At 34.2% G+C, this 27,642-nt stretch overlaps 1 protein-coding gene across 1 annotated transcript in view; it reads left to right on the top strand.

Moving 5' to 3' along the window:
• Positions 1–27,642, top strand: part of KLHL1 (kelch like family member 1) — a 262,591-nt gene that overhangs the window by 193,006 nt on the left and 41,943 nt on the right. Inside the window, exon 8 of the mRNA XM_067289682.1 lies at positions 12,532–12,756. Coding sequence (XP_067145783.1) covers positions 12,532–12,756 — 225 coding nt within the window. The remainder of the gene's footprint in view (positions 1–12,531; positions 12,757–27,642) is intronic.

Below are 27,642 nucleotides of genomic sequence, written 5' to 3'. Positions count from 1 at the left end.
TTTATTTTTATATGCTTTACTTCTTCTACCTGTGTCTGTTTTTCAGTTTGTACTATAAACTCTATAAGATTTATACATAGATATACTATAAAGTAAATCTACCCTATAGAGTAGGGGAACTCTGCCTTCTTTTTTTTTTTTTTTTTTTTACAGTGCCTAGCACAGTGGACCATATCTGTGGTTAGTTCTTTACATATTACCATTGTAACCATGAGTAATGATATAGCTTTTTCTGGCCCTGAAAGCTGCAGCTCCCTGTTTATATCCTGCATTTACTTTTCTATTTACTTAAATCAAAAGTAATAAATTTATGACTATTTACAGTTCTAAGTGCACCACCACATTGCTGTTAACACAATATGATCTTATCAACACTAAAGTAAATTCAACAGTAAGCTCTTCATTAATCATTTTGGTTTCCTGCAGCTTCAACATATTTTTAAATCTCTTTTCTCTTACATATAATGTTGAATTTATTTATTCTTCTTTCTTCTCCTTTCTGCTCTTTCTTTCTTCCTCTATTTTTAACAGTTCTCTGTGGCACCTGAGAAAGTCATAAGTTCCTGTGGAACAGAGGCTTTATGAAACACCATGAAGCCTCCAACAGAGCTATCACCATTATGTGTGCCTAAATTATTTAGCTGCACCAGGAAAAGGCTCATATATATATAGGAAAAAAAAGAAGAAAGTTCCTTTGAAAAGCCTACATGGGGGGAAAAAAAAAGTTATAAAGTCAGTTAGACAATTAAAGTCCCAGATGGTCTGTCTGTTTCAGTAATGTTTGCAGTTTCCTATTTTTCTCCTAACATCGTGGTAGTTTTTATAAGAGACTTGCTCATTTCTTCTCTTGCCAGTCATGTAAATATTTTATGAGTTTGTAGCGAACAGGTATGCTAGTTGGTATTACAACAGAGAAAAAGACATAATGTCTGCTAAAAATAAAAAGCAACATTTAAAGATGAATGAGGACCTAAACTTGCATCAGCTTTCTCCTGACTGATAGAGAGCTGGAATGTCAATAAAATATTGAAGTACATACTAAGGTTAAGTTTAATGTGACTCATAATTTACTCTTAATTACTTAGTAATTACTTTCTGCAAAGATAAACATTCATCATAATCACTTTGACATGCATGGACACATAATACATATAATCCCATGGACCCTCTAAAGTCAGTGGATGTCCCTTATTCAGAATAAATATGGGAAAATGTCCCACATATTGAAAGGATTCAATACCTGCCATATTTCATAATTGTCTGAAGTTCTTTACCCAAATAAGTACACAGAAAAATCTGCAGTTACTGCTCCATTAGTCTTTTAATTGAATTACTAGTCTTTTATAGGTATACATTAATTTATTATTAACTACGACTTTAGGAAAGCAAGTTACACTTTATTCTTATATACTTCCATATTGACAAAGACTTTGACTTAACATTTTATTATATGTTTAAGGATGTATTTATGAAGAAGGATACCTTCATAGAGCTTTGTGGACACAAGACACTACTGTGCTGTGTTACGGCAATTAGTCAAAGTGATGAGTCACTCCTTTCCCGTTTATTTGTCTTGTTTCAATAGCTCTATTCACTCTGATATCTCAGGGACTGGGCATCAACACCCACTACCATCTCTGGAAGAAAAAAACATAATCAGAATTTCTCTCATGACATTCTCTCTTAGAAACCCTTATGTCCCCTATTATTATATTATTTAATGTATTAATCTCTGAAATAGATATAAAAGACTTAAAAGATAGAAAATACTCTATAGTACTTTCCCTATTTTACACATGAAAAACTGATATATATATTTTAAAAAAATGCATCTTTATGTAAAAATCTATGCATGTATATATAAATATATGTATGCAGGTATTGTGTGTGTGTGTACATACATACACACACACACACAATAAATAAATAAATAAATAAATAAATATAAAAATTTAACTTGAACTCATGCTCATGTTCAAGTTCAAGCCTATCTCATTTTTCTGTGCTGTCTACTGCTGATAAGAAAATGCAGTGACGCTAGCCAGTAACTCGAGGATTGAAGTGGTATACCCCTAGTTTTTGGCTTTGCATTTCACTTCAAAATCATTTTCTTGCTCTTGGTCTCTACCCTGACCTAGTGTCATACTACAAAAGAGGATGCACTGCAGATCGCAGAGCAGCTCTCTTATTTCTCTGGAACCCTTTTGGGCAGTATGACAGGAGTACTGCAGGGGCTATCTGGGCACACAAGAGGACTATCTTTATAGCAGCTGGTGAATGCTCTAGCTGCAATCCAGTGGAGGCAATATTGAAGACTTAATTAGAGAATCTCACAGCGTTCTTCTAGTGCGTAAACCAGATCTCTTTCTGTTAAAAATAAATGTTTGTGGAACAGAATAAGGATAAGGAAGAATCTTAGAGGGCATCCAATTCTTTTCCAAGTATGAGATTGGGCTATAAAGAGAGATGAGAAATATATTAGTATGGATATCACCAGAAAAACATGCTGGTTAACCAGCATATGGAAGAAGATTTTCAGGACACACAGTTCAGGGATATGTAGAAAATGAATGCTGCTATGCGGAAATTCCTGACAGTTATCCAAAGCCAACATTAACAAAAAAAGCCAACCAGTACAAAAGCCAAATACAGATAAGAAATAGCCTGTTTTAAAACCAAACATAAGACTGTGACAAATCCCACAACTTCTCTCACAAAAGCAACCTGGTATTGACCCTACTTGGGAGGGGAACCTGGCAGTGAGCTCCTGGAGCTGTTTTGCCTCTTAAGGTATCCTCTGCAGTCAAGCATACCTGTACCATGATCCAGGAATCAAAATGTGGTGAATATGCTTCTCTGTATACTCTGAAAAGAGAGTAACAGGGAGTGTGCACTGGCAAAAGAGAAAGTTTCTTCATGATTGATCTCTGCATAAACTTCCAGTGATCTCTCCACAAATCATGTCCCTTGCTTCCCACTCTCCATGGGGTCTTGTGGTATCTGGTTCAAATTACTGAGACTGATATGCAGAGGAAGACATAAAATGGAATTCGGGATCAAAAAGAAAGCATGATTACTGTTTATTGTGAAGTCAAAATAAGCCTGGTGACACACCCTTTTGCTCTCACTGCAATTCTTCTGAGTCTTTGACTAGTCAAACCCAACTTACTTGTCAAATTCCAGGTCCCCATAATTTCTGAGATCTCATCAGTCTCATCCTCTCTGCAAATTGTGTTTCTAAATGATAATCACACCCTCAAAATGAAAAAAAAAAAAAAAAAAAGATTTGGAGAGATTTCCTCATTATAGTGAACTCAGTCTTACGTATTTGAAAGTCCAGGAACAGCCAACCCCAAAAGAGGATATAGAATGAGTGAAGTTTTGCAGAGCTTTTGGCTAATTGTCATCCTTGGTCTGGAATGGTGGCATGAGGCCAGCTACCAACAATTGGCAGTTTTATCAGTTAGGACAGGTACTAGGCAGGTAGCAGGACAACAGCAGCCAATCAAGTTATTGTTCTATCAGAATTTCTCACAACTCTGCAAATTTTGTAGTCATACCAGAACAGTCTTTTCATTACCCTTTGTAAGGGTCCGGCAAGGGTGACGCCTGGACTCCTGGCGGGAACAGATACACAAACACAAGGCACACTAAGGTCAATGCTGAGCGTTTATTACCTCTGTGTCTGAGCAGGGGTTCCCCAGCGATTTCCCGATCGAGGCAATAAAGGAGCGGGAGAGTCCCTGGCACCGCTGAGCATCGGTCCATGGCGAGGAACGCCGCGGGGGCACTGTACGTGGTTTTTGTGTACTATACACATGTGCAGTGGGCACATTGAGCTCATCGCTAATCTCGAGTCAAAGCCCAGGTGCACACCACACTGGCAAAGGCCCAGCTACATGGCTATGGGTCAACATGTCCTGTTGATGCTCCTTTTCCCACGGAATGGTCTGGCTAGCTTCCATCGCCTGTCTCCTCGACATTCTTCCGCACTTTCCCATACACCCTTCAAACACAAAGCCACTTAGGATGCAGGTACTGGCAAATTTCTCATACCTAGACATGAACTCAGATTAATCCAGACCAATTTGAACCACCAGTACTGATAAAAACATTCCCATCAGTATACTTTCACAGTCTGCTCTTGGTTATATGTTACCCAGTCCACTCTTAGATATGTGTAGGGAGCATTATTATATGAAATACTTCTCACTCAGACTTGACTCCTGCTATCAAATGCTTGCTACTCAACAAGCAGGCTTGCTCTATTTGCTGTTCTCAGAATAGAAACAGACAGGGATAGTGCCTTAACAGGTTGTCTTTCAAACAACAAAGATGAAGTAACTCCTCTCCTCCTTTCTTCTGCTGCTTGTCCATTCTGGCACTATTGGATCTCTGGAAGTCTAATATTCATCTGAATATTCACCTGTTCTTAAACGTTAAGAACAGCAGAGTCACAGCTCCTGACTCCCCAAAGTACACAGGAATCTTTAGGACTCCAAAATGGAGGAGCAGGAAAGGGAGCTTGGCAAGGTAGACTCCAGGCAATGACAGAGCTGCTACCTGGACTCATCATCTGATCATATGCCAACCAGGAGGCATATTCCTGCACAGCCTGGTCTGCTCCTTTAGGAGGCAGCACAATAGAAAAATAGTCACCAGTATCTTGAGCACATTAGTAAATTAATGCAGAGAGACAGAGAGTAGGAAGACCTCTTAGGGGTGGAAGCTGGCAGAGGGACACCTTCAAGAGCTATAATTCCTCCATAATACCAAAGGCGGCTTGACTCTTAGCGAATTGTTTTTTGAATGCTGTTCTTGTTGAGTATTTTATACTTCAGCTTTGATTTCTGGAACAGCATCCAACTCTTTCTTTGATTGTTTCAGAATTAATTAAAGATAAGAATTTCCTACATTGACATTCAGACCCTGTCTGTTAAGTTCACATCCTTGACATGTTCATGTGTAGATAACATTTTATTAGTCTATGTGCTTAGACAAAATGTAAGCTTGTTTACTCGCCCCGAAGGCCTGTTTGGCCTATACTGAGCTCAAACACGCTTTGATTCACCGTATTTCCTGTCCTTTAGACAGTGATGTGGCCTATGTTATTTTGACTTCTGTTAACCCTTTTCAATGATGCCAAGAAAAGCACCTACAAGCTTTACTTCTGTTATCACTGTGACCCAAGAGTAATCATAGCATGCAAGGATTAACGTCTGTAAAAGTTGTCTGTTAGCTCTTACCTCTCTGAACTTCTCAGGGAACTTTTGTGTCTGCAGAATATATAGAGAGACTGTACAGACACCATGTGAGGCATTCAAGAAGGCCTTATTGAAGAAGCGAAAATTGCTTGAATACTAGTCAGCGTCTGTCATCATGAAAGGAAAAGTTTATTTGAAAGGCCAGGAGCCTCTGCTGGTAAAGCATTTTACCAGAACATATGAAACCATATTACATTGTGGGAATGAGTGGGAAAAAGCTTAGAAGAAGAAATCACTGCTCAAAGACATTCTGGAAATGGGACAGGAAAAGAACGAAGAAGATATGGAAGGGAGCAATACTCCAGGGCACAAAGCCTCAGCTGTGACTCATGGGAATGCTGTAGCTGGTCAATACAGGTGCAAACAGCCTTTCGGTCCTATTTCTTGACTTACTTACTGGGAACTGCACTCGTTGCCTGTTGCATCAGCTAGCTAACCTAGGGGAATTTGACAGCCCATGTCTTGCAGAGGCTGTGGAGGGCTGCTGGCTATGTTCATGCATGTAGTTGTATGCTGATACCAAGATGATAATGCAACATTTTAAACCTTGAGATGAATTATTTGAACATCTCTGTAGTAATCTTTCAGGAGCGGATGTGCTCATGAGGCTGTTTTTGTCTGGGTAGGAAACACAACTGATATACTAGCAGGTATATGCCATCACCAATCACCTGTACTATATCACAAAAACTCTTTTCTTCATGCATAATCTTTGAAAAATTTATCCTGGCCAGGATTGTATAGCACTCATCTGGGCTAAGGATAAAGCAGAGGACAAAAAAGTCCTTAGCCAGCTACTTCCTGGTGTGCCTGGCTTGTGCACTGACAGTATAGATAACTTTGAGCTTGATCTCCTGCTCCTGATCACATTCCTTATGTATTTTTCTAGAAATGTGATAGCAGACAGCATAACAGCAGCCGTTTGAGGTCATGCTGGTGCAGTCAAACCAGAAGAAGCATTACTGTGAGAAGGGCCTGTTATGGCAGGATACAAAAATATGTGAGATAATACTGGGCCTCAGTTTTCCCTGTCAAAGTTCAGTGTGCAAACCACATGCAAAGTAGAACAACAGTGTGATGGTACTTGATCGGCCTGAACCCCAAAGTAGTAGCCCATAAGAGACTCTTCAGTTGCAGTAAGAGCATTCCTGATTATGATCACACAGAAAGTCCATGGTGGAATATAGCTGTATACATTACAGAGCTATTGCCTGCTTGGTCTTGTTTGTGAACAGGCTGCAGATTTCAGAACTGACTTTTTTCTATTTGATGCTATATCAAATGAGTCATCTTTCACACTTTTTAAAATAAATTCATAACTATAACAAAGAAGAAAAAGACAGAGAGAGAAAGAAAAGAGAAGTCAGAATAATCACCACTGTAGACTTTGACTCTTCCTTGAGATAGGACAGAAGGTTTGGAACATTTTTACTCTTCTGGATTTAGAAAGGATTTGAACCTGTGTTGTGAGCCATGAGATATGCTCTAACATCCAGATATTTGGATATTATCAGAAGAATCTTTTCCTGTCTTTCTCTTTACAGTAGTTCTATTTTCTTTTTTGTTAGAACTGCTGTTGAATGCAGCATGTTCCTGTAAGCAATCTTTGTACAGCAGACTGTGCCACAAGATGTTGAAAGATGTCACTCATTTCAACATCTCTGATTTCATTTGCTAATGTGCAACTGTCTTCTGCTTTGCTGTACCTTACTTTATGAAATTTGCACGTCTTTAATCTACTTTAGGCATTGTGAAAATGTGGGACGTGTCTGAAAAAAATTTAGAACTTTTCATTCATATTTCTTATTGCTGTGACCTTATTTTTGTGCCATAAGTGGAAAATAAATAACCTTCCACATATAAGACAGCAGCAATACTACTGGTTTCAAACATTCTGTGTTCTCTTTAAAGGCTCTATGAACATCAATTAGTATTAACAAGTATTTGAATACGGAAAATTTATTTTGTTCTCAAGCTGTTTTTATGGCTTTTCCACCAAGAGTAATTACTCATGCATTATTTTGTCAATTACTGTTAAACAAAGAATAGAAAATGTGGCAAAAATGGACAAAGCCTTCTTTCTAATGTTATAAAACATAATCAGTCCCTTATCTATATTCTAAAACTGAATAGCAAAATATTTACCAACCAACCTGATGTTTATGAATTATTTAACTCCAGTGCCCTTACAATATGACAAGTGTTTAAGGTCATTGCAGAATCAGCAGAAAAGACTGTGAAAGAAACTAAGAATAACATTGCTGTCCATTTGAATTAGGATACTTAAAAATTAGGAAAACAGACAGATTTTCAAAGGATCCTTCACTAAGTGAGAGGAGTGTTCAACAAAACTAGCTCAAAGCTGTTGTCATCAATATGAAGCTGTGCCCTTGTTGGTAATGAGGTTAATGACACGCCCACCAATACTGGTGCTGAAGATGGCAAAGTAAATAAGACTAAGAAAATCAACAGTGAAGTAGAAAATATACAGCTAGAAGAGATTATTTAAGAGTCATGTTGAATCTGTACAATTTTTTGGAACGAAACTATTCATTATTTATTTCTCTGTATTAACACCTTTAAATATTTAATATGAATAAATTTAATATAAAGACTCCAATCTTTTATAGAAACTTAAACACTATTTTTATAGACAGATCATGCCTGTTATCCTCTCTCTCCCACTACACTGATGTTCATTTATCAGAGAAGATCTGTAGGTTTTTAGTGATACATTAAGGTTTCTGCTTTGTTCCTTTTCCGAGTAAGTAAATTAGTGCTTAACATTTTTGTGATGTTAACATTTGGCAATGTAATATTACTTTTCTCCTGAAGTATGTGCAAACCATAAAATATATGATGGATGAAAAATAAATATTCCAATATGTTATTGATCTGATATACCCAGAAGAACTGACCTGTAAGTAGCTAAGCACTTTCTAAATATGTAAGATCTGTGTAATAAAATCCCGTTGGACTTAATCAAGATTTTGGCTCTTCTCCTCTCCTAGATGCAGCAAATCCTTTTACCTTCATCATCAAATAAGTTAAACTAGAATCTCCTTGTCTAAAGAAAGGAATTTATTGCTTTTACAGAAGTAATTTGCTCAGTTTTCTTTCAAAGTAAAGGTTGTTCTCTGCTGTTTATCTGCACTCTCCCAGTACTTCTCAATTTTGTGTGAGAATGAAGAACAGTCTAAATATTGTAAAATTAAAGTCAACTCAAAATGCAAAGTCTTATTACAAGTCTCCTTGTCTCTATCTAGGGTAAAGAAATACTATACTAAAAATACCATGGTGTCCTCCACATTTAACAGAGATGGCCAGTTTATCAGAGTTCAGTTTCTGAAGTCAAAGAATCATAACTGTAAGGCTGTAAGAGAAAATGAAAAATCATGTAGGCCAGATCCCTCATGTTGTAGGATTAATTTTAGTATGTTCAAAATATGTTTGTTCTTAATAATCTGCAATTAAAGACATCCTAAATTCTCCATTTAAGACATCTGTGAGTGGTTCTACCACCTTTCTGTTAAAAGATATTTCCAGTCTAAATATTACTTCTGCAGAGCCATTGTAATCAAAAGTTTAGAACATTATCAGTGAGAAAAGAACAGACCACATCAAAACAATATTTTGTATGACAAGTATGACAAGTCCATGGAGTAGCTTTTTTTATTTTTTTTTTGCCATGAAAGTAAAAAAAAAACCTAAATGTCCTCTCTAGAATCAAGGTAACATTAGTCTGAATAACAGTACACTCTGGCTTTCTAATCTTTTTTTTATTGTTCAGTGGCATGGCATGATTATCTAAGATAATTAACCTTGTCACACTTGATTCAGATCTTCCATGAAGAGTTAAAAAAAAAAAAAAGTGAAATTAAGTGATACTTTAAACAAAGATGAGAAATCATATTTAAAGTTGGGTCCATATTTCCTTCATTTCCTTCATTTTCTTCAACTCAAATGTAGAGTTTTGTTTCAGACACAAGTCTGTGATGAAAGTGCAGAATGATGCACTGATAATTACAAGCAAAAAACTTAAAGAATGTTTCTGTATACAGTCAAAGCAGTTTCCTTCTGAACCTGGTCATTTGATTTACTTTCAAAACTGATCTCAAAAGGTATAAAGAGCAAAATTTATAAAATAACTTACCAGTTAAGCATTATAAAGTCACTCTTTAAGAAACTTCTGCTATTAAATGTAACTTGTACATAGCATACAAAGATGAGATATACAATAAAGGGTTTATTAACAGAAACAGAGAGATAAAGAGAGCAAATTTTAACTTAACCAAGTACAAAAAAGTGAAATAATAATGCATCCCATTAATGGTAATGTGAGTGTGGGAAAGGTTAATCTAAGCAATACCACAAACATTTAAATGATAGATGAGTTTAAATTAATCCAAAGAAAGATACATGTTAATACATGAGAACTGTAACCAGTGTTTTATTTGTATATGCACATAACAATGCTTCATTTCCAAAGTTTAAATATCCCTTCTGAAAGAATCAACATAATTATGCTCTGCTGCTAAACTTAACCAACCAGCTATTTAGATTATAATAAAAGGTTAGAATTCTTTGGGAAATAATTCTTTTAGGATTCATTCATTCTTTGGAGCAGAAGAGCAATGAACCAAGTGGAAAAAAAAATTCATGGAAGCAATACTTTTGTTAATTGAACTAAAAAATTATAATTTAAATTCGATTTGTATTTAAACCTTACAGAGCAGTAATAATGTGGAAGACCAAATGGATATATTAAACCCCCTAGTAGTTTTCTGAAGTCTTAAGAAATATGAACTAATTTTTGCATTCAATTAACAGAGGCATCTTTTATTTATTTTGCATCTCCTAATTTAAAATTGAGTTCTGTGTAAATGCATTAATTTCTAGGTTAGAGAGAACAAAAATACAGCTTTTTTGATACAGTTTTTTGGTGGTGCTGCAAGGCATATTATAATGATGCGTATGAGTAATGTTATGTTATAATTCTTGAAGGTTTTTATACGCTGAATCTATTCATGTTAATGTTAAAAGCTAGAACTGTAGCATATGACTTCCACAATGCTGTTTACTTCAACGTTAAAGAGTAGATTTTAAAATTTTTGTAATTCTAATGTCAGAAGATCTTACTAATATTCCAAATACAGCCTTTGAATTATGTTCACCTATGTATTTTCTAATATTGGTTAAGTCTGAGTTAAGCATCATGTTTTATTAAATTCTATATTGAACATCTAATCCAGCAGAGTTCCTGGAGTGTCTGAATGCAGTTTATTCAGTAAGGCACTTTGCTTATTTAAAAACCACAAAATTTATCAAGAGCTATTTTGGATGCATCTGAATTAGCACTTTGGTTTTGGATCCAGAGTGCACTTTTGATGTGAATCTCCCATTCTTCCACACTTAGGACACTTAGGTTCCTCTCACAGAATGTTCCTGAATAACATAACTGGATTCATTTTACATTAAATCAAATTGAAAGATGTGTGCTAGCGATGTGCCTTGTGTGCTCCAAACACTGATGAGTATTCAATCTATGAGAGCAGGCAACAGTTATTCCAAAGTGGAATAGGAACTGGTCCTGTAATATGGTCTCAAGTATCAGTAATATGAATATAACATATTTCAGATTGAAATACAGACAAGAACAGATATACCATCAAGTTAGTCTCATCCTTGGATGAAATCAGCTCATGGATGAAGAACAGATGGTTGAAACCATTAAAATATAATAGATATCTTGAAGATGACAGAAAAGCATATTTTTAGTCTTTTTTGGCTGAAATTTATTTCATGCACCCAGGTCAGTTGAGTTCCTAACGCTGGAATACTCATAGATTCCCTGCAGATGCTAAGATCCATGAAGCAGAATGTGGAAGTAATGCATTTTTTAATTCTAGTTGATAAGAACACTCCATTTCTTCTATAGGAAGAGCTCTAGGCCTAGAAATTCTTCTAACAATCAGAATCATTAGTCACTATAGAATTTTTAAGCACATCTCCGCATGGCATTCAAGCCAGCTGGATCATTTCATATCAGTCTTGTATTCTCTAGAATTTTTTTTTCAAAAATTGCTGAGCCAAGTTAAAAATCTCATTCCTTGTCTTCAGTGACTTTCAGTGCGGATAATCAGTCTGTAACTCGTAAAGTGAATAAAACTTACCAGAACATTATAACCAGCCCAGTGGCTGCACCTATACACAACAAAGCCTAAATTGGGAACAAATGGAAAGTAGTTGTGTAGAGAACCTCTACAACCTCTCCTTTGTTCCTGCAGTAAATAGTGAAGCATCTGCAAACTCTCCTTACAGCTCCAGCCATAAAACAAAGTAACATCAGCTAACACCTCTGTTCTGTCATCAAATATTCTTAGGATACAGCTGAATATGGGTGTGTTAAAAATATATATATAAATAAATAAAAAGTGTGCCATATCCTCACCATGAGGACTGTCAAGTAATGGGACTGTTTGTCCAGAGAGGCTGTGCAATTGCCATCCTTGGAGGTTGTCAACACCTGAATGGATATGGTCTGATCTCATAGCTGACCCTGCTTTGAGAAGGCGTTTGGACTAGAGACCTCGTGAGGTCCCTCTCAAACTGAATCACCCTGTTATCCTATGATTCTATGATCTGGAAGGATTTATTGGCCATCAGTCCCTTTTCCCAGGCACAATGAAATTTCAGGAAGAGTAAAACTCATATCTGGTACAATTTTATTTATGGCTAATCTCAGATTATGAAATCAAATACTCTGTGAATAAAAGACCATCACAATCCTCTTAATCTTCCACTGTAAGTGATGCTTTTCTTCCATTTTATTATTACTTACATAAACGTATAAATATATGTGATAAATATACATAGCCATGTACTAAAATCTTACCAACTCTTTCACACCCCACAGAACTGTACAAAGTCCCCTGTTTAACTTAAAGAAGAAGAGGAAAATTTACCATGTGTATCAGACATCAGTCCTGTTTTGAATGTGCTTTCTCATATTTTATAGGGTATAATAACACAAATAAAATAGTTTTAATGAGCAGTACACTAAACCATTCCTAATGCAAATCATGAGTTTACATTTGGTTTAAGGGCACACAGATCATTGTCACTGATCTTTCTAAAGAAACAGAAAATTTTGTCTAGATGTATGAAGTAATCAGAAAATTGTAGTAAAGCTGTGTCAAATTTAGACAAAAATAAAGATATCTAATGCCAATTTTGTATATGTTATCCCATTAATGTGTCTCATCAGGTGCTACAACCATTGAAAAGTATGATCTCAGAACAAATATATGGATCCAGGCTGGAGTGATGAATGGCAGGAGGCTTCAGTTTGGTGTCGCTGTCATTGACGAGAAACTGTTTGTTATTGGAGGCCGGGATGGTTTAAAGACATTAAACACTGTTGAATGCTACAATCCAAAGACGAAGGCGTGGACTGTGTTACCACCAATGTCAACACATAGGCATGGTTTAGGTAAGGAAAAAAGCTACCACGTTTTTCATATATATATCTTCTAATGCAAAACACAGTTTTTTTAAGCTAGCATAGCACTCTAAACAGTAACAATAACTATTTAAATTGTTCTTGTCAGTTTACTAAGAGTGTAAAGAAGCTTAAATGACTTTTTTATCATTTACCAAAATATTAATACTGAAAAAAAAGGCAGAAAAGCAAGAAAAGAAACCCTGAAACTTACATGAGTTGATCAGAAAATTCAGTTTTGTTTTCACAAATTTTGAAAAAGGAATAGTTTTTAATATCTTATTAAACAAAGTATTGTGTGTTTTCATTTATCTGGTATGATATGAAATATGCTGACATACTGTATTAGTGATGGACTTTACAAAGTACTGATAGCAATAGTTTCAGCATGACTGATAGAGCATGTTTTCCTGTAGTCTGTTTCAGATAAGTTTTTTTTATAGGGTGATCCATACCACTATTAGCATTAAATATGCTGTGTTGTATCCCTCTTCTCCAGAGTGCTTCTTTTCTCCTTATTTTATAGAGTCACAAGCTAAAAATTACCTGATATTAGTGATCACACAGAAAGGTAAAGGTGATATCTGAACTTGTTTCCATTTGTTTTGTTGATTTCCTGAATCCAAAAATGCAAATAAGAACTATTTTCCTTTTTTAAGGGTTCGTTAAATCTCACCTTTTAGACATCTACATCTAAGCTAGTCATCTTTTCCCATTTATTGTCAATGGAGAGAAAAAGACATTTTTGAAAGTATAATTCATGGTATCTATTTTAAATATTTTCCTTACAATGAAATGAGTCACACCCTAGAATACTATCAGGCTATACATACATATATATGTTGTATATGTCCTGACCTGATTTAATTTCTCATTAGTAATATGTGGTATAATTTCATTGTTTTCCAAGGATATGCAAAAAGACAAGATTTAAATTAATATATTTTCACATCCCTGGAGGACAATGGAATTATGCCGCATACTACTAATGAGGAGTTAAAATTAAACCAACACATGCACAAATTCTTTTTCTCCTTTCATGCAAATTCCATATCAAGATAATGACACAAATAAGGATAAAAAGGAAACAAGGACATCTGTTGTTATATATTATAACTGGTTTAAATGAAAATATATCCATCCCATAATACTTAATATGGCACATTGTGAATAGTACATATCGACTATCCTGGAGACCAAAGTCCCTGTTTACCACAAAATAATAGTAAAATATGACTAGCAACAGTGGAAGATGCTTCAGCCATGACTTAACTGTAGATTAACTTGGTAGTTCAGCTTTCTTTTTTATTGAATTATTTATCCTTTTTGTCCTAACACTTCCAGGAAATGGGCTGGCTATGTTGAAATCTTTGTTATTGTATTCATTTTCTTTCTGGGAAATGGCTGGAGACTACCAAACACTAGAAAATGAGCCCAGGATCAACCAGTCAATAATCTCACTGTCTTTTATTTAAGTCATCAAATATCCCAACTGCAATTTACCATTTTGTTATCATCATCATCATCATCATCATCATCATCATCATTAGATTTTTTAGATTTTTTTGGCTAAAGGTAAAAGGCAATTTGATTTACTCAGCGAAATATGCAGTAGTTTTGTTTCATTTTTGAAATTAAGCAAAAGAGTTGTATATTTTTCTTTAAATAAAATGCATTTTTCTATCATATATATATCCATACATATTTACATATATAAATATAACAGAAAAAGAAACTCTCATTTATTCAATTACAGAAGTCATTTTAAAATATTTCAAAAATATCCTTTCTTATTCATCAGTTGTAGGGTGATGAGTTTTTCTGTCTTAAAGAAAGGAATTTAGAATCTGTATGACATTCCCACCAGAACATAACATGAATAAGGTCTAGGAAATGGAACTGTCCGTTTTCTGTTCTGCTAAGGTTGCATGGTTTGATAAAATCATTACAAAGTCATGATAGATAAAAATGGAAAAGACCTACTAGGTCATCCTGTCCATTCCCCTGAGTCACAATCTGTAGCAAGTCCTTTAATGTTCTTCTTTATAAATATCTCTCAAAACCAAAGTGCATATTTTTTTTACTGCCATTTAACACTACTAATAATATGCATTTGTACAGTAGCTGGGATACTGCAGTTTTGCTATTAAACACAATCTATAGGTATTACAATAACCTATAGTAGTGGTGGGAACCTATGCCAAATGACACTGTGATACTAAATAGCTCTGTGATTCGAAATTGTTTCCTAAGATCAAATGTAATTATAAAGATGCAGAAATACATATAACGCCTTCCGTGCCAGTGTTCCAGAATTTTACAGAAACTGTTATTACTTCTAATACTCTTCTCAAAGGAGTGCTAAAAATGCAATGACTTGAGCCATTACACACAAAAACATTAAGAAAGCATTAGGAAATGCCTGGTAGAGAAAAACTTTTCCCAGTGGCAAGACAGGTTGGGGCTGAGATCCAAATCCTTTGTAGTTAATTCAAAAAACACTTGTTATTTTGGACTGATACTTTTATGGATGCTTTTGAATCAATAGATCTAAAAGGTGCCCCTATACTTTAAGTAAAGCTCTCCAGGAATGTTGAGGTGATGACTGGAGAAAAACTGATATATTTCCCACAGGAGAAAAAAGGGAGCTCACAAGGCATCTGGTTGCTTGAGGTGAGAAAAAAGTAAATACTTTTAAATATTGCATAAATTGAGGCATCTTTTAAAAATCATGTAAAGTGAGGAAAGATGTAAAAATTGTGATCTTATTGACCCTTTTATAAGAGAAATAATATTTTCTAATAACTAAAAGGTGATAATGCAAATGATTAAAGGCAATGGTTTGGAACCAACAGAGACATGCTCTTTTTCCTCATCTGAAATTGCATAGAAACTATAATACAGTATTTCCTGACTGCTTGAATAAGAGAATTTCTTTTTTCTTTTTTCTTTTTTTTAGTATAAATATATATCTTTATCCATGAATTCCATAAAAATGTTATTTTAATAAGTGTCCTTTTTAATGAGAAAGGAATATGGGTCTGCAGTAAGAAATTCATTTTCATTTATTTCCTAAAATACATTGTATGTTATATCCTTGTAGTAATGATGACAGAGCTGTTTGAACTGGATTTTACATAGAAGATTAGGAACAGACACCCATACTTTAGACTGATGTCTTTTTGTTGACACCAGTAAAAATATTCTGGATTTACTTTGCTGTAACTAAGATCACAACCAAGCAGTCCAATACCTTTATTCTCTCTTCGTATAATCTTATGTGGAACTATGTGTGTAAAAGCTGATATATGTAGAAATGAGAAAAGGAAAATGGAAAGGTCACGTAGTGAAAGTACGTGCTGTAGCAACTCATATGTTGGGTGGTTTCAGTGCCATCAATAGAAAATGAGTGGAAGCAGTGATAGTGACAGGTGAATAAGTGATGCTAACATGCAAAAAATAAAGGGTAAACTGTGGGACCCACAAATATTATTTCAGCTAACAATAATTCTAATTTAACTGACAAGCAAAATAGTATGGAATATGGGAGAGTAATATGAAGCCAGAAAGACAGAGAAAGATGCAACTGAAATATAAGGAAGGTAGAGGAATCTACCTGAGAAACAGGAAAGCTCCTATTTTACAATATGTCTACAATATTTGGCTATGTTTACAATATTTGTTATGCCTAGGCTTTAACTCTGGGCTTTGGTTTGCTGAATTTAGCGATCTCACTATCCGTATTCAAATACAGCATTTGGAGGATGATTGGAGTGGGAAGAAGGATGATGGGGGATGGCAGGAGCTAACAAACCCCTGTGCAGCTGAGCCTGGAGACAGGTCACAGGATCCCCTGTCCTCCTCCACTCCCAGGAGACTGAATTTTGATACATGGAACCAGACAAGCAACGCTATAAAAATACCTTCCATTTATTGCTGGTAGGAAGGCAGCTAAATACGTAACACAAATGTGTTCTTAAGCACCTGCCTATAATGTGACTGTCATGAAACTGGTGCACGCAAAATTAACATCTAAGAGAGTAAATGCAAAAATCAGAGGCGGAGAGAAAATAGGGAAGTTAGAGAGTTGTAGGATAAAATAACTTTGATGGTGATAATAAAAAAGTACCAAATGACATTATGTGTTAACATAAAAGTCTATAAAATATAGAAAAAAGGATGATAAGTTAAAAATGAAGACGAAATTTAATTTCAAGTGGAAATGGCATAGACCACATTAGGCATACTTAGCTCTTAAGTAAATATTTGTTCAGCTAAGTGTTATCATAAAATGGAAGCCTGTGGGAGGTGGCGGGAGAGACATCATTCTGGTGCATCAAAGTCCACATCATTTTTATTTGTTTCTGTTTAACAAGATTTGTTGTCTGTTCTGTTAAGCGTTATATGAGTGATTGAAAGGCTTACATGGATTCACTGTGTCAAGAAATATCTCCCAAGCAGTGTCCTTAAATGACACCATACAGTATCCAGTGTTGTGAGGACATTAACACTTACTGGAAAGCAGTTTCTTTTAGCAGAAATTTCTCAATTTTCTCCAGTGAGAACAATTTAAGTCCTGAAACACAGAATATGATAGGCAATATCTCAGTCTGAGCAACACAGTTATAAAGTTATGCTGATATTCATCAGATTTAGTTTAATAAATAATCAGAGTTTTTGAATGTAAGACAGTTACCTTTTGGTTTACGAGTACCAATGATGTACTCAATTCATAATTTTGCATTTGTCACTAAGCCTGCAAAAAAAGGGAGCTGTCTTAAAAAAATAAAAAGCAAGGAAAAAGGCAAGTCATATGTTCACAGTACTTGAGGCTTTAAGAAAAATATAAAAGATTACTTAGTTTACAAAAAAAAAAAAGCTTACTATTTGGATGTTCTTACATTCTGCCCACTTCTTGTACAAAATACTCATTTTACCTTTTACATATGTACAGCAAAGGGAAATCAGCACAGCTCCTGCGTATTTGTAGCCTGTATCTTGAAAATTACTGCAAGAGGCAGGCGATGTAGACTGCAGAAATTACACACTGGAGCTCAGCGAGCAAAGTTTTATGGATAAGACTGTTTCCTGTTTAGAACAAAGCTTCCAATGCTGAAAAAGGAACAAACACCATTTTTTTTCAGGTTTAGTCTTTTATTATTATTACACTGGGCAAGTGGATGGGTGTCAAAATTGAACCTGTAGAGACCCAGTTCAAGGGATATTTGTATACTCCTAGAAAGGGAACAAGAGACTGTAACTTGAGAACGAATGTATCCCAAAGCCACCTGCTTCTTCAATCCAGCTTGATTTTCACTATATTCTACTTCCACCCCTACTCCTGTAGAATCCAAAACACTAGACAATGAGAAGGAACAAGAGAATTAGCTGTGGAGAAAGCAGGGATAGCCCCATAATTTGTATGTAGTAGTGAGAACTGTTAATGGAGGGAAAGATTGTAGAGAATCTGAAGCATCAGACAGAAAGCTTGAGGCGAAATACATGCTAAAGGGATTAAGTAAAATCAGAGCTAACAGATGAAAAATAAGATGGGACTCTATGTCTACTGAGGCCATCTATTAGGATTTGATCCAAAAATAATACTAAGGATACGTATATGTATCTAGGGATTCAAATATATATGATAGCATAAATACACACACACACACACATACACACACACGCACACACACACACACGCACACACACACACGCACACACACACACACACACACACACGTATATGTATATAACTTGGTTGGCCCAGTCTTACTGCAGTCATTCTATGGACTTACAGCATTATCAATGCTTTGGTCCATAATGTAAAACTACAACCACTTTTCATCTTGTAAGTTATAAACAGCCCTCCCTTTCACCGCAAAGTGAGTTAAACCAGTTTGCTTTTATTGGAAGTGTTCAGTTACTACCAAATCCATGTGCCTGTAGAAAAATCATGGTGGCTTTCTTTACTTTGTCAGCAGTTATAATATATGAAATGGCCAAGTGTGAAAATAAATTAACTGATAACTGAATTCCAAATGCAGCTACATCTTGAAGGCAAATACAAATAATAAAACAAACAAAAAAAAACAAATAATAATAGTAGGGAGATTTTCATGTTATTGAATACTTTGTTTCTTTTAGTAATTGTACTTTGCATAGGAGAATGTTTTTGAATTCATGTGAAAACTTAATGCTGCTATTCATCTAAAATTTCTTCTCTGAAGTTTGAGTACAAGATGCTGAATAAAAAGTCGTATTTCATATAAGGTTATGAGATGCAGTTAAGTTTTTTATCAATATAAATTTACCTTAAATGCTAATGACAAAAATGACAATCCAAAAACACTGACATCATTTAAGGCAGAAATTTGCAATATAGGCATTGAATTATAGATTTACAGATTATTGTTGTGATTCTTAAAGAGACTACTTAAACATATTAGAATTTACAATGAATACAAATGTAGTTAAATGTCTGTTGAGTTTTAAGAGTAATTAATATTACATAAAAATTAATAAAGTAAACAGTTTGCTCAGCAAACTTGGGGAGTGAAGGGATTATTTTGCTTTTTCTTGGTGTGGAGAACCCAAACATAGTAAGTTTTATAATAATGATCATTAAATTCTGCATATTCAAAGAGAATATTCTTGAACTTTCAAGAAAATAATCTTCTTTATTCACTCTGAAGCAGTTTTGGAGATGCTAGGCCTAATATTGAATATTTTACTCAGATAAGTATTTCTAGTGATTTTCTGCATCACTCAAATTACTGTAAGGTTTTCCATTCATGTGCAGACATGCACATGACAGTTATGTCATGAGATCACCATCAGTATTCATTATGAAGATCTTAAGATCCTTTGATTATTTATGCCATTTAAAGGTCTTAAGAAAACCTATTGTTAATAGAAAAAAGGTTAAATTATTTGGTGGTAGGTACTTTTACTGAATCTTTCATTTTCTTTAAGAAATTACTTATTAATACATTAATTCAGGTCCTTATTGACTGTTAAGAGTCTTCTCTTTTTTTGTTATTATTTTAAGCACAGTTTGTAGCTGTCAGAGAGAAAGTGTATTAAATCAATGTGTCATGGGAATATAGTGCAATAATTTCTTCTTCATCAGAAAGTGCGTAAAGAGCTCATTCACTGGTGGAGATTCATAACCCTCTTTGCTGATGAGCCAACAGAAAAAGATTCTGACTATTAATAAAGAAAATCATGACTGAAGTGCAAATTGATGTAATTTTAACTTTATGCTTTCATCAATGAAAATGGTCAGAAAAATTGATCTCCTGTGTAATTAATTCATCTTGACTTTAGTTTATTCTTACTACATGGTAAATCTCAGAGGGAAAATATGTATATAAATATAACAACAATAATCAATCTAAGCCTATATATTTTTTAAGTTATTAAGTGATATTTTATAGATTGTTTTATCTACTTTTAAAAGTATTTCATTATTCTCTGCTGCAGTGATTTAAAATTCAGGAGACACCTTACAAAGAATTTTTAGATTTTCAAAAGTAATTATTGTTTATCATGTGTTTTTAAACTGCATGATACTTTATGGCACATTACAAACTTTTTCTACAATTTTAGGGGCAGGACCTCTATAGAAGGATGTACAACTGAGTAGTACATCTGAGCTGGCACGTTCCAATTTCCATTAATGAAAAGAAATTAGCCTATTTCAAATGAAACAGTCTGTGGCTTGGGAGCAGTGTCTGCCTCTCAAGGTACAATGAAGATTATTGAGAAGATTTTGCAAACTGAAGATGTGTTCCCTGGATCTCATGCTATGATTTATTTTTTTTTTTAATGAAAACGCCTAAAGCAGTTCTATCCATATTGGATGTTGGTTGCAAATATGTTGCCAAATCTGTTTTCAGTACTCAAAAAAAGGTATTTATTAAAAGATAACTTTAATATTCAATATTCTATTCTAAATATATCATTGATTATGTATGTATGTATGTATGTATATAAATTTAACAAAAAAATCCCTGTTTTATATTGGAAAGTACTTCTTGTTTAAGTAGCAAAGATAATTTTTACTGGGCCCCACAGCTCATATATTCCTTTCAGTTACAGTCTGTAATGTTTGCTATTTGAGTGTGATTACACTGCTGTTGTCTAGAAAGATCTTTATGCAATTTATAACACATTCATGAATTTACTGTTAGATTAGAATAAATCTGTTGCTGTTTGTTCACTACTTTTTAATTGAATAGTAGATAACATATTGCTTGCAACTACAGGTCACTCAGTTCACAAAATGACCAGAATGCAAGAAATAAAAGCAAAGATGATAACTGATAAGAAAAGTGATAAGAAATTTTAATTTCACACTGGGATATTTTCCAGAATATAATCCCTTAATTTCTATTTTTTTTCCAAATCTCAATATCAATTCTGAAAATTAAAAATTCCAAAAGAAGTGGTAAATAAACAAGAATGTTATTACACCCTCAAACTAAAAGACTGGCTGTATTGTGAGTCAGAAAACTTTGATGGCTGTTCCTTTAAACAAATAAGTATATGCATCTGAATAAACTCCCTTTAAGACAATAGAGAAAAACAAATTACTCTAGGATGTGATGTCATCTTAATCTAATATATACTAGAGTAAAAGGTAGAAATTAACAGACTGGCATAAACAATGTATGTATGCAAGGATCCCGCACCAGTCATACTCGCACTTAAATCTCATTTTCTGGTCTTCAGCTGCAGATAAGCTTTGCACCACAGAGAACAGTACATTTACAAATTTGACTAGTAAAATATTGAATTGCATCAGTTATATTCAGTTAAAGCCAAATTAAAGTCTTAAAATAAATGAAGCTGTGAGCCTTTCATTTTTTAATTTTTGTGAAGCAGGGTGTTAGCACCAATATAACATTTTCGATCTGGGGATAACTTCCCAGAATCAGTTCTCATCATAAAACTGATACCACTTGGATAGTCTTCTTCAAGCCAACTTGTCTGAAGAGTCTAAATCCTTTCTTTTTTAAAGGCACTTCAGTCTAGAGTCCTAGAGATACAGTTTGGGTATCATATCTTAAATTGCTTTTTATCAGCTGTGCTTAGCAATAGAGAGCTCTATTCTCTATTTCAGTAAAAAATCAAATTTGATAGTTTAAACTTTCTTTAATCAGTTATACTAAAACTAACAATCTGACTTTACACTGACACAGACTCGGAGCAATAACACAGCTCGCTATAGCTCAAATGTGGCTGTAAAGACCACTGACTTTCAAAGGCCATTTTACACTTCTTGCTTAAAATGTGATTTTTTTTCCTGTAACAGTGTGGACAGACTGAGCAAATGCACCCAAAATCGATGCAGAATATTGGCCAAATGCTTTCATTCTGCATTGAAACACAAATGAAACATTCATAAGTAACCCCTGGTTAGCCAAAATAGGATGGAATATTCTCTTCTAATCCAGTATATTCTTATGTAGCTGCAAGTGTTTAGGTATGTCCTGAAGAAAAAGGATTTTGGAAAAGGTTTACCAGTTGTTGCTTGGCAATGAGTAATCCTGTTCTAAGGAACAAAACTGAGCTTTTTTTTTTTTTTTTTTTTAAGGTATAATTTGGCAATTGCAGTTATGCAAGAAGATATAGCATTAGCCTATTAAAAGTTATGTAGCACTTTATTCAGCCTAAAATGTTAATTTGGACATAACAGCATAAGGCCAGAAATCTCTCAGACAAATCCTTGCATTTAGTCCTCAACCAAATTACTGTCTAGATAAGAGAAATAGTTTCAGCCATTACATTGGCCCTGCAGTGAGGATTTGGACTCTCTACCTAACATTTTCCTTAAAATCAACCTATTAAAAAAAATCAGCTTCAGATAAATACAATAGTTTTCTATCAAATATTACTGGAATAAAAGTTTCAGTGTTTTCTCTTAAAAAATTAAATGTTCTTTCTTTTTTATTTTGTAAAAAAAGAAATGTCTGAGTTTTTTCCTTTATAGAAAAAGATTTTATGATATTGAGAAACTGTAAAAAAAATTGAAAAATAGTAATTAATCAGGAATAAAAATATTTCTCAGTGTTTAGACAGATTATATTTCTGACTTGTTAACTTGTCAAGTGAACTAACTTAGAATTTTCAATGGAAAATAATAAAAAAAGAACAGTTGTAGCTTTTTGTTAAAACAAAGGCAACTTAGATCCCAGTGAGTGACCATATATGTTGTATTTGAAGAAAAAAAAAATACAGAGGCGATTTATTGATGTAGGTAGGTATGATTTTGGAAATGCCAAATCAACATATTTTTGAAAAAAAAATTAAGATACTATATTAAACAAAAAAAATAGAATAAAATCTATAAGGTAGTTTATATTTAAATAAAACTGAGAAAGTCATGATGTATTTAATGTCTTAAAGCTAGTGATAACATAACAGGTAGTATTAATGGGAGCTCTCACCCGTTTAATATTTCTGATATTTCCTTAATAAAGGAATCAATAAAATAATTGATAATAAATACATTATAATCAATAGTCTAATTAATACTGAAAGATACATCAATAAAATTAAAATTGTCATGAAAAAATATTTTAATTCCATTGCTTTCATTTGATGAAAAAATATAATATACTTTTGAACTACAAATGTCTAAAATTTCAGCAGATTATTTTAAAATATACCTTCCATGAAAATATCAGAAGAAGGTGCAGATACTAGAAATCTTGCTAAATCAGTAAAACAATACCTGATCACATTGAAATAGATGAAGGACAAAATAAAAGTCACAAAGAGGTTGATACTAAGGGTTTATAATGAACAACTGATTATGATAAAAATTATGCAGATTAAAGAAGCAGTTTATGAGGTGAATGTGAAGATTAATCATCTCACTTCATTTTATGGGAAATAAACTTGGCTTGGAAAAAAGCCTCTGAAGAATGGGTGGTACTAGCAAGCATTTTTTAAACACTTGAACCAGGAAGACACAGGCTTAGCGCTTCTCAAGCACAGTAGATTGGGGTAACAGCAACTGAGGAAAAGCATTTTAGAAAGTATACCAACTGTTGGAGTTTTACCTTTTTCATAAAATATTTAGCTGTAAATTATTGCTTGTTCAACAAGGAAAATATAAAGATGAGTGATACTGCTCTTTAGACCTCCACTGAAGGATAGCTTTCAAGTCAGTGAGAGTTTAACTTTCATCTTACATTTAATATTTTTTATGGTAATTAAGCAATAACATTATTTTACTTAGTGTCTAAGCATCAATAAATAGATGTTTGTCTATAAAGTTATAATTTATCAAAAAGGCATTCAAGGAAAAACAGAAAATATTAAAGAAAAATAGGGAATATAAATAAAGGCTTGATACAGCTTTAACAGGTGTATCCATGGTAACTGTAAGACTATAAGAAATGCAAAGAATAAAGAGGATCCTTTTTCTTCTTTCTCCACTAGCTTGCAGGATAGCATTTTCTTTCTATGTACTATCATTGCAAGGCTACAGACGAGGCAAAAAAGGCAAATTCACATCCTTCAGTTAAAAAAAAAAAAAGACAAAAATAAGTACGGTATTAAAAAATGAGTGGGATGTAGAACAAACCATTATATAAACCACTACGAGGAGCAGACAAAGCAAAGAGATGCGTAGGCAGCTGCATGGGAATCTGAGATGCCATTATCGACATAAGGGTAGATAAGAACCTTCAGTGCCTTTATGAATAGGACACCAGAGCTGACAAGCAGCAGCGGATCATAAAGAAATGCACTTATATAATCAGTGAAATGAGGAGAATGAAATTAACATTGAAACCAACAGGCTGATCCTATAGTAGCTCATATTCTGTTGGTCAATAATAAAACTGTATTTATTTATGATTAACTTGTTTCCAAAAAAGTGTTCTCAACGCATCGGCTATTAACAAATAAAAGAATTATCAAAAGATATAATAATATTGTTCTCTGAAAGTTTGCTTTTGTTGTTCTTTTAAATCAGTGCTACATTGTAGTGTCAAAAGCTAGAACGCTGGATGAAGGAAACTTTCCCAGATCTTAGTTTATTAGAGTATACTGATAATTAATTGCTCAGGCACAGGCGACAGGCATCTATTTGTTTCTTGTAAAACAAACACTCAATACTAAAAATCAACCTGAAACTAATTCAGCCCTTCAGTCCACCACACTCACATAACACAGACTGAATTCTACATGTTAGGCGATGCCATCCCGTATTTCTAGACGTGTGCAGCTCAAATGACCACAGTGTCTGTTCAGATCAACCTTAAATCACAAGATCTGTGAGTCTGATGCATTCTATACATGTTGAATTTGCAGCATATGCCATCCATACAAATCTGACATGCTTTTGGACCTTGACATATTGGCAGCTATGATCACTTAATAGCTGCTAAAAACAGGGAAAAGTCATGAAGAACACATTCATATATAATATACGTTTCATTAACATTAAAAAAAATGTCCGCTGCTTTGTAACCTATGTAGTATGAAAGAAACAGTTTCAACCTTTAATCTATCCCTTCTTCATTTATATTCTTCTACAAAAGATTATCCACTATGGTGTTAATCTAAACAGGATGAAGGAAGAGAAAACAGAATATCTCAAGGAGAATGATTGATCTAATGTGTCCCCAGAAAGGTCTTTGAATTGAATCTTGTTGGAAATATCTTTCTTTTCTGCAATGGAAAAAATCTCCTTAGGTATGCCTGCATCTCACAAGGCAGCACCATGCTGGAGATGTGTGACGTTGCTCTCTCTATGGTGATATGTCTAAATGGTGCACAGCCACAGATATGCCAAAGAAAGTAGCTGAAACCTGAAAAGATTGTAACTACCTAAGCATTAAAAGGGTGGAGTAGTTCTAGAACAAGCTCATTTACCAAAATACAGCAATGCTCTGGCATAGCTATACTGTTTACTGTTAAAGGTTAGTTTGAAAATCTCTCTTTCATGCAATGTTGCATAGCACCATGTACCTCTGTAGTTAAATTGTTGGGGTTTTTTAATGTAGAGATCTCAAGGGAAATACGTCATTCTAGCTTCCACTGTTTCTTGACAGAAGACCTCAGCCTCTTAAAGTATTTTCTCAGCAATATTGATTTGCATGCATATTAGATTTTGCCTTGGATTTTTGTCCTAATCATCAGGAGCATTAAAGAGAGATTTTTTTCTGAATTATAAAGTACCTTGTCATTGTACTTTTCTCCCTTATTAAGTAGTATGACCCAATTCACTAAAGAGCTACAAATCATAATGGTAACAGTTATAATAATTTCCAAGTCAGGTTCTCAGGATAATAGTGTGGTAGAGCTGAGAATTTGGTGTCTTATCTGCAAAACTGAATGTAAATAAAGAAATGGTAAGCACATCTTTACCTCTCTAAATTTGCATTACATTAGCATGCCAGAATAATATCTTCTTGCCCAAGAGGGCAGGGGCATTTTCGTGATTCTTTTAATCAGCCTTGATACCTGTCTCTGGATGAACACACACTCAACAATGTGTCACTGAATATTCACTCGGGAAGGTAGGTCAGGTTTAATTCTCCAGTTTATCATGCACTAAGCTCCCAGATGGGCCCACGGCAGTCCTGTGTGCAGGCCCAAGGTGTCTCAGGAACTATGCAGATATTTCACACCCAGTTCAGATTACATTTTGTGAAAGTTATATATCAGTTAATTAAACCTCCTGCATAATTGAAAGCAAGTAGGAATTTGCCTTCATTACTTTTCTTTGTGTTGAGATCAGTAATATGGAAAAAAATTGGTTTAAGACATAAAGAGGGCAAGAGTAGAATCTGGAGAAACAGCAAGGTTAGCCAGAATCAGTACAGGATTGTCCAAGTAGGTTTCTGTGGATGTGGTGAGAAGGGAGATTGTTAGAAGTTTACAGCTACCTGGAAACTAAATGCTTAGCTTAAAGTGATGGAGAAAAGTCTGGGTGTCGCTTGATCAAGTTTAATACTCGGATATCAAGTCACCGATTTATTCATTTCCTCACCTTCAGTGTCATGATATAGCATATGCCTGCTCTCTTCTTAAAAAATAATTTCCTCATTGAAAAAATCAGTTGTTGGGTACTAGTTTATCCTTCCCAGTTAAAATTCTGTGTCTCTATAAAAAATTGAAATGCAGAGCAAAAGTACGGCTAACGCAACATTTTTCTTTGCCTTTTAGTATCCAAATGTAAGTATCAGCATGAACCTACAGTTGCTGTGATTTTATTAAACTCTATTACTTTTTAAAAGTTCAAGGGTGTGAGGGCATTAGATCTCTCTTACAGATACATACAGGAAAGCAAAGCAAGTTAGAAATATGAAAGGCAGTGTTCCATTATTTTGTAACATCACAGAAAAGCAATTTAAAAATCCTATTCCAGTCTCCCAGGATAAATCATTGAAATTGTACAGATCTCAGCACCTAATTAGACAAAATATTGAGTTTTGTTTTTTTCTTTTGCTACCTAGCTTTGTGAAGCTAATGCTGATAATCAAAGGGAAAGTACATGCCATTGCACACTGGACAATATTTCTTTTTAGATCCCATTTAGCTAAAAAATAACACGGTTTGCTTTCATAAATCCCTAAATCTAATTGACTAAGAGAATTATTTTCCAGGTAAAAAATTTAATTCTTTCCAGGATATAGCAACATTGTATCTGCAAGTGATTATCCTTCTTTCTTTTAGTTTTATTTTTTCTGCTTGCACGCACAATTTGACCATAAAATTTATTTTCTTTTTTCTTTTTTTTTCTAGTTCAGGAATGTGTCAGTTTCAGATTGCACTTATGATATGTTAAACATATGTTATGATATGTTAAACAGCAATATGTTGATGCACAGTTTAGCTAGGACACTACACATTTTT

The sequence above is a fragment of the Apteryx mantelli genome, chromosome 1 (assembly GCF_036417845.1).
Source record: "Apteryx mantelli isolate bAptMan1 chromosome 1, bAptMan1.hap1, whole genome shotgun sequence".
NCBI classification, from domain to species: domain Eukaryota; kingdom Metazoa; phylum Chordata; class Aves; order Apterygiformes; family Apterygidae; genus Apteryx; species Apteryx mantelli.
This window is presented reverse-complemented; position numbering and strand designations above follow the sequence as displayed.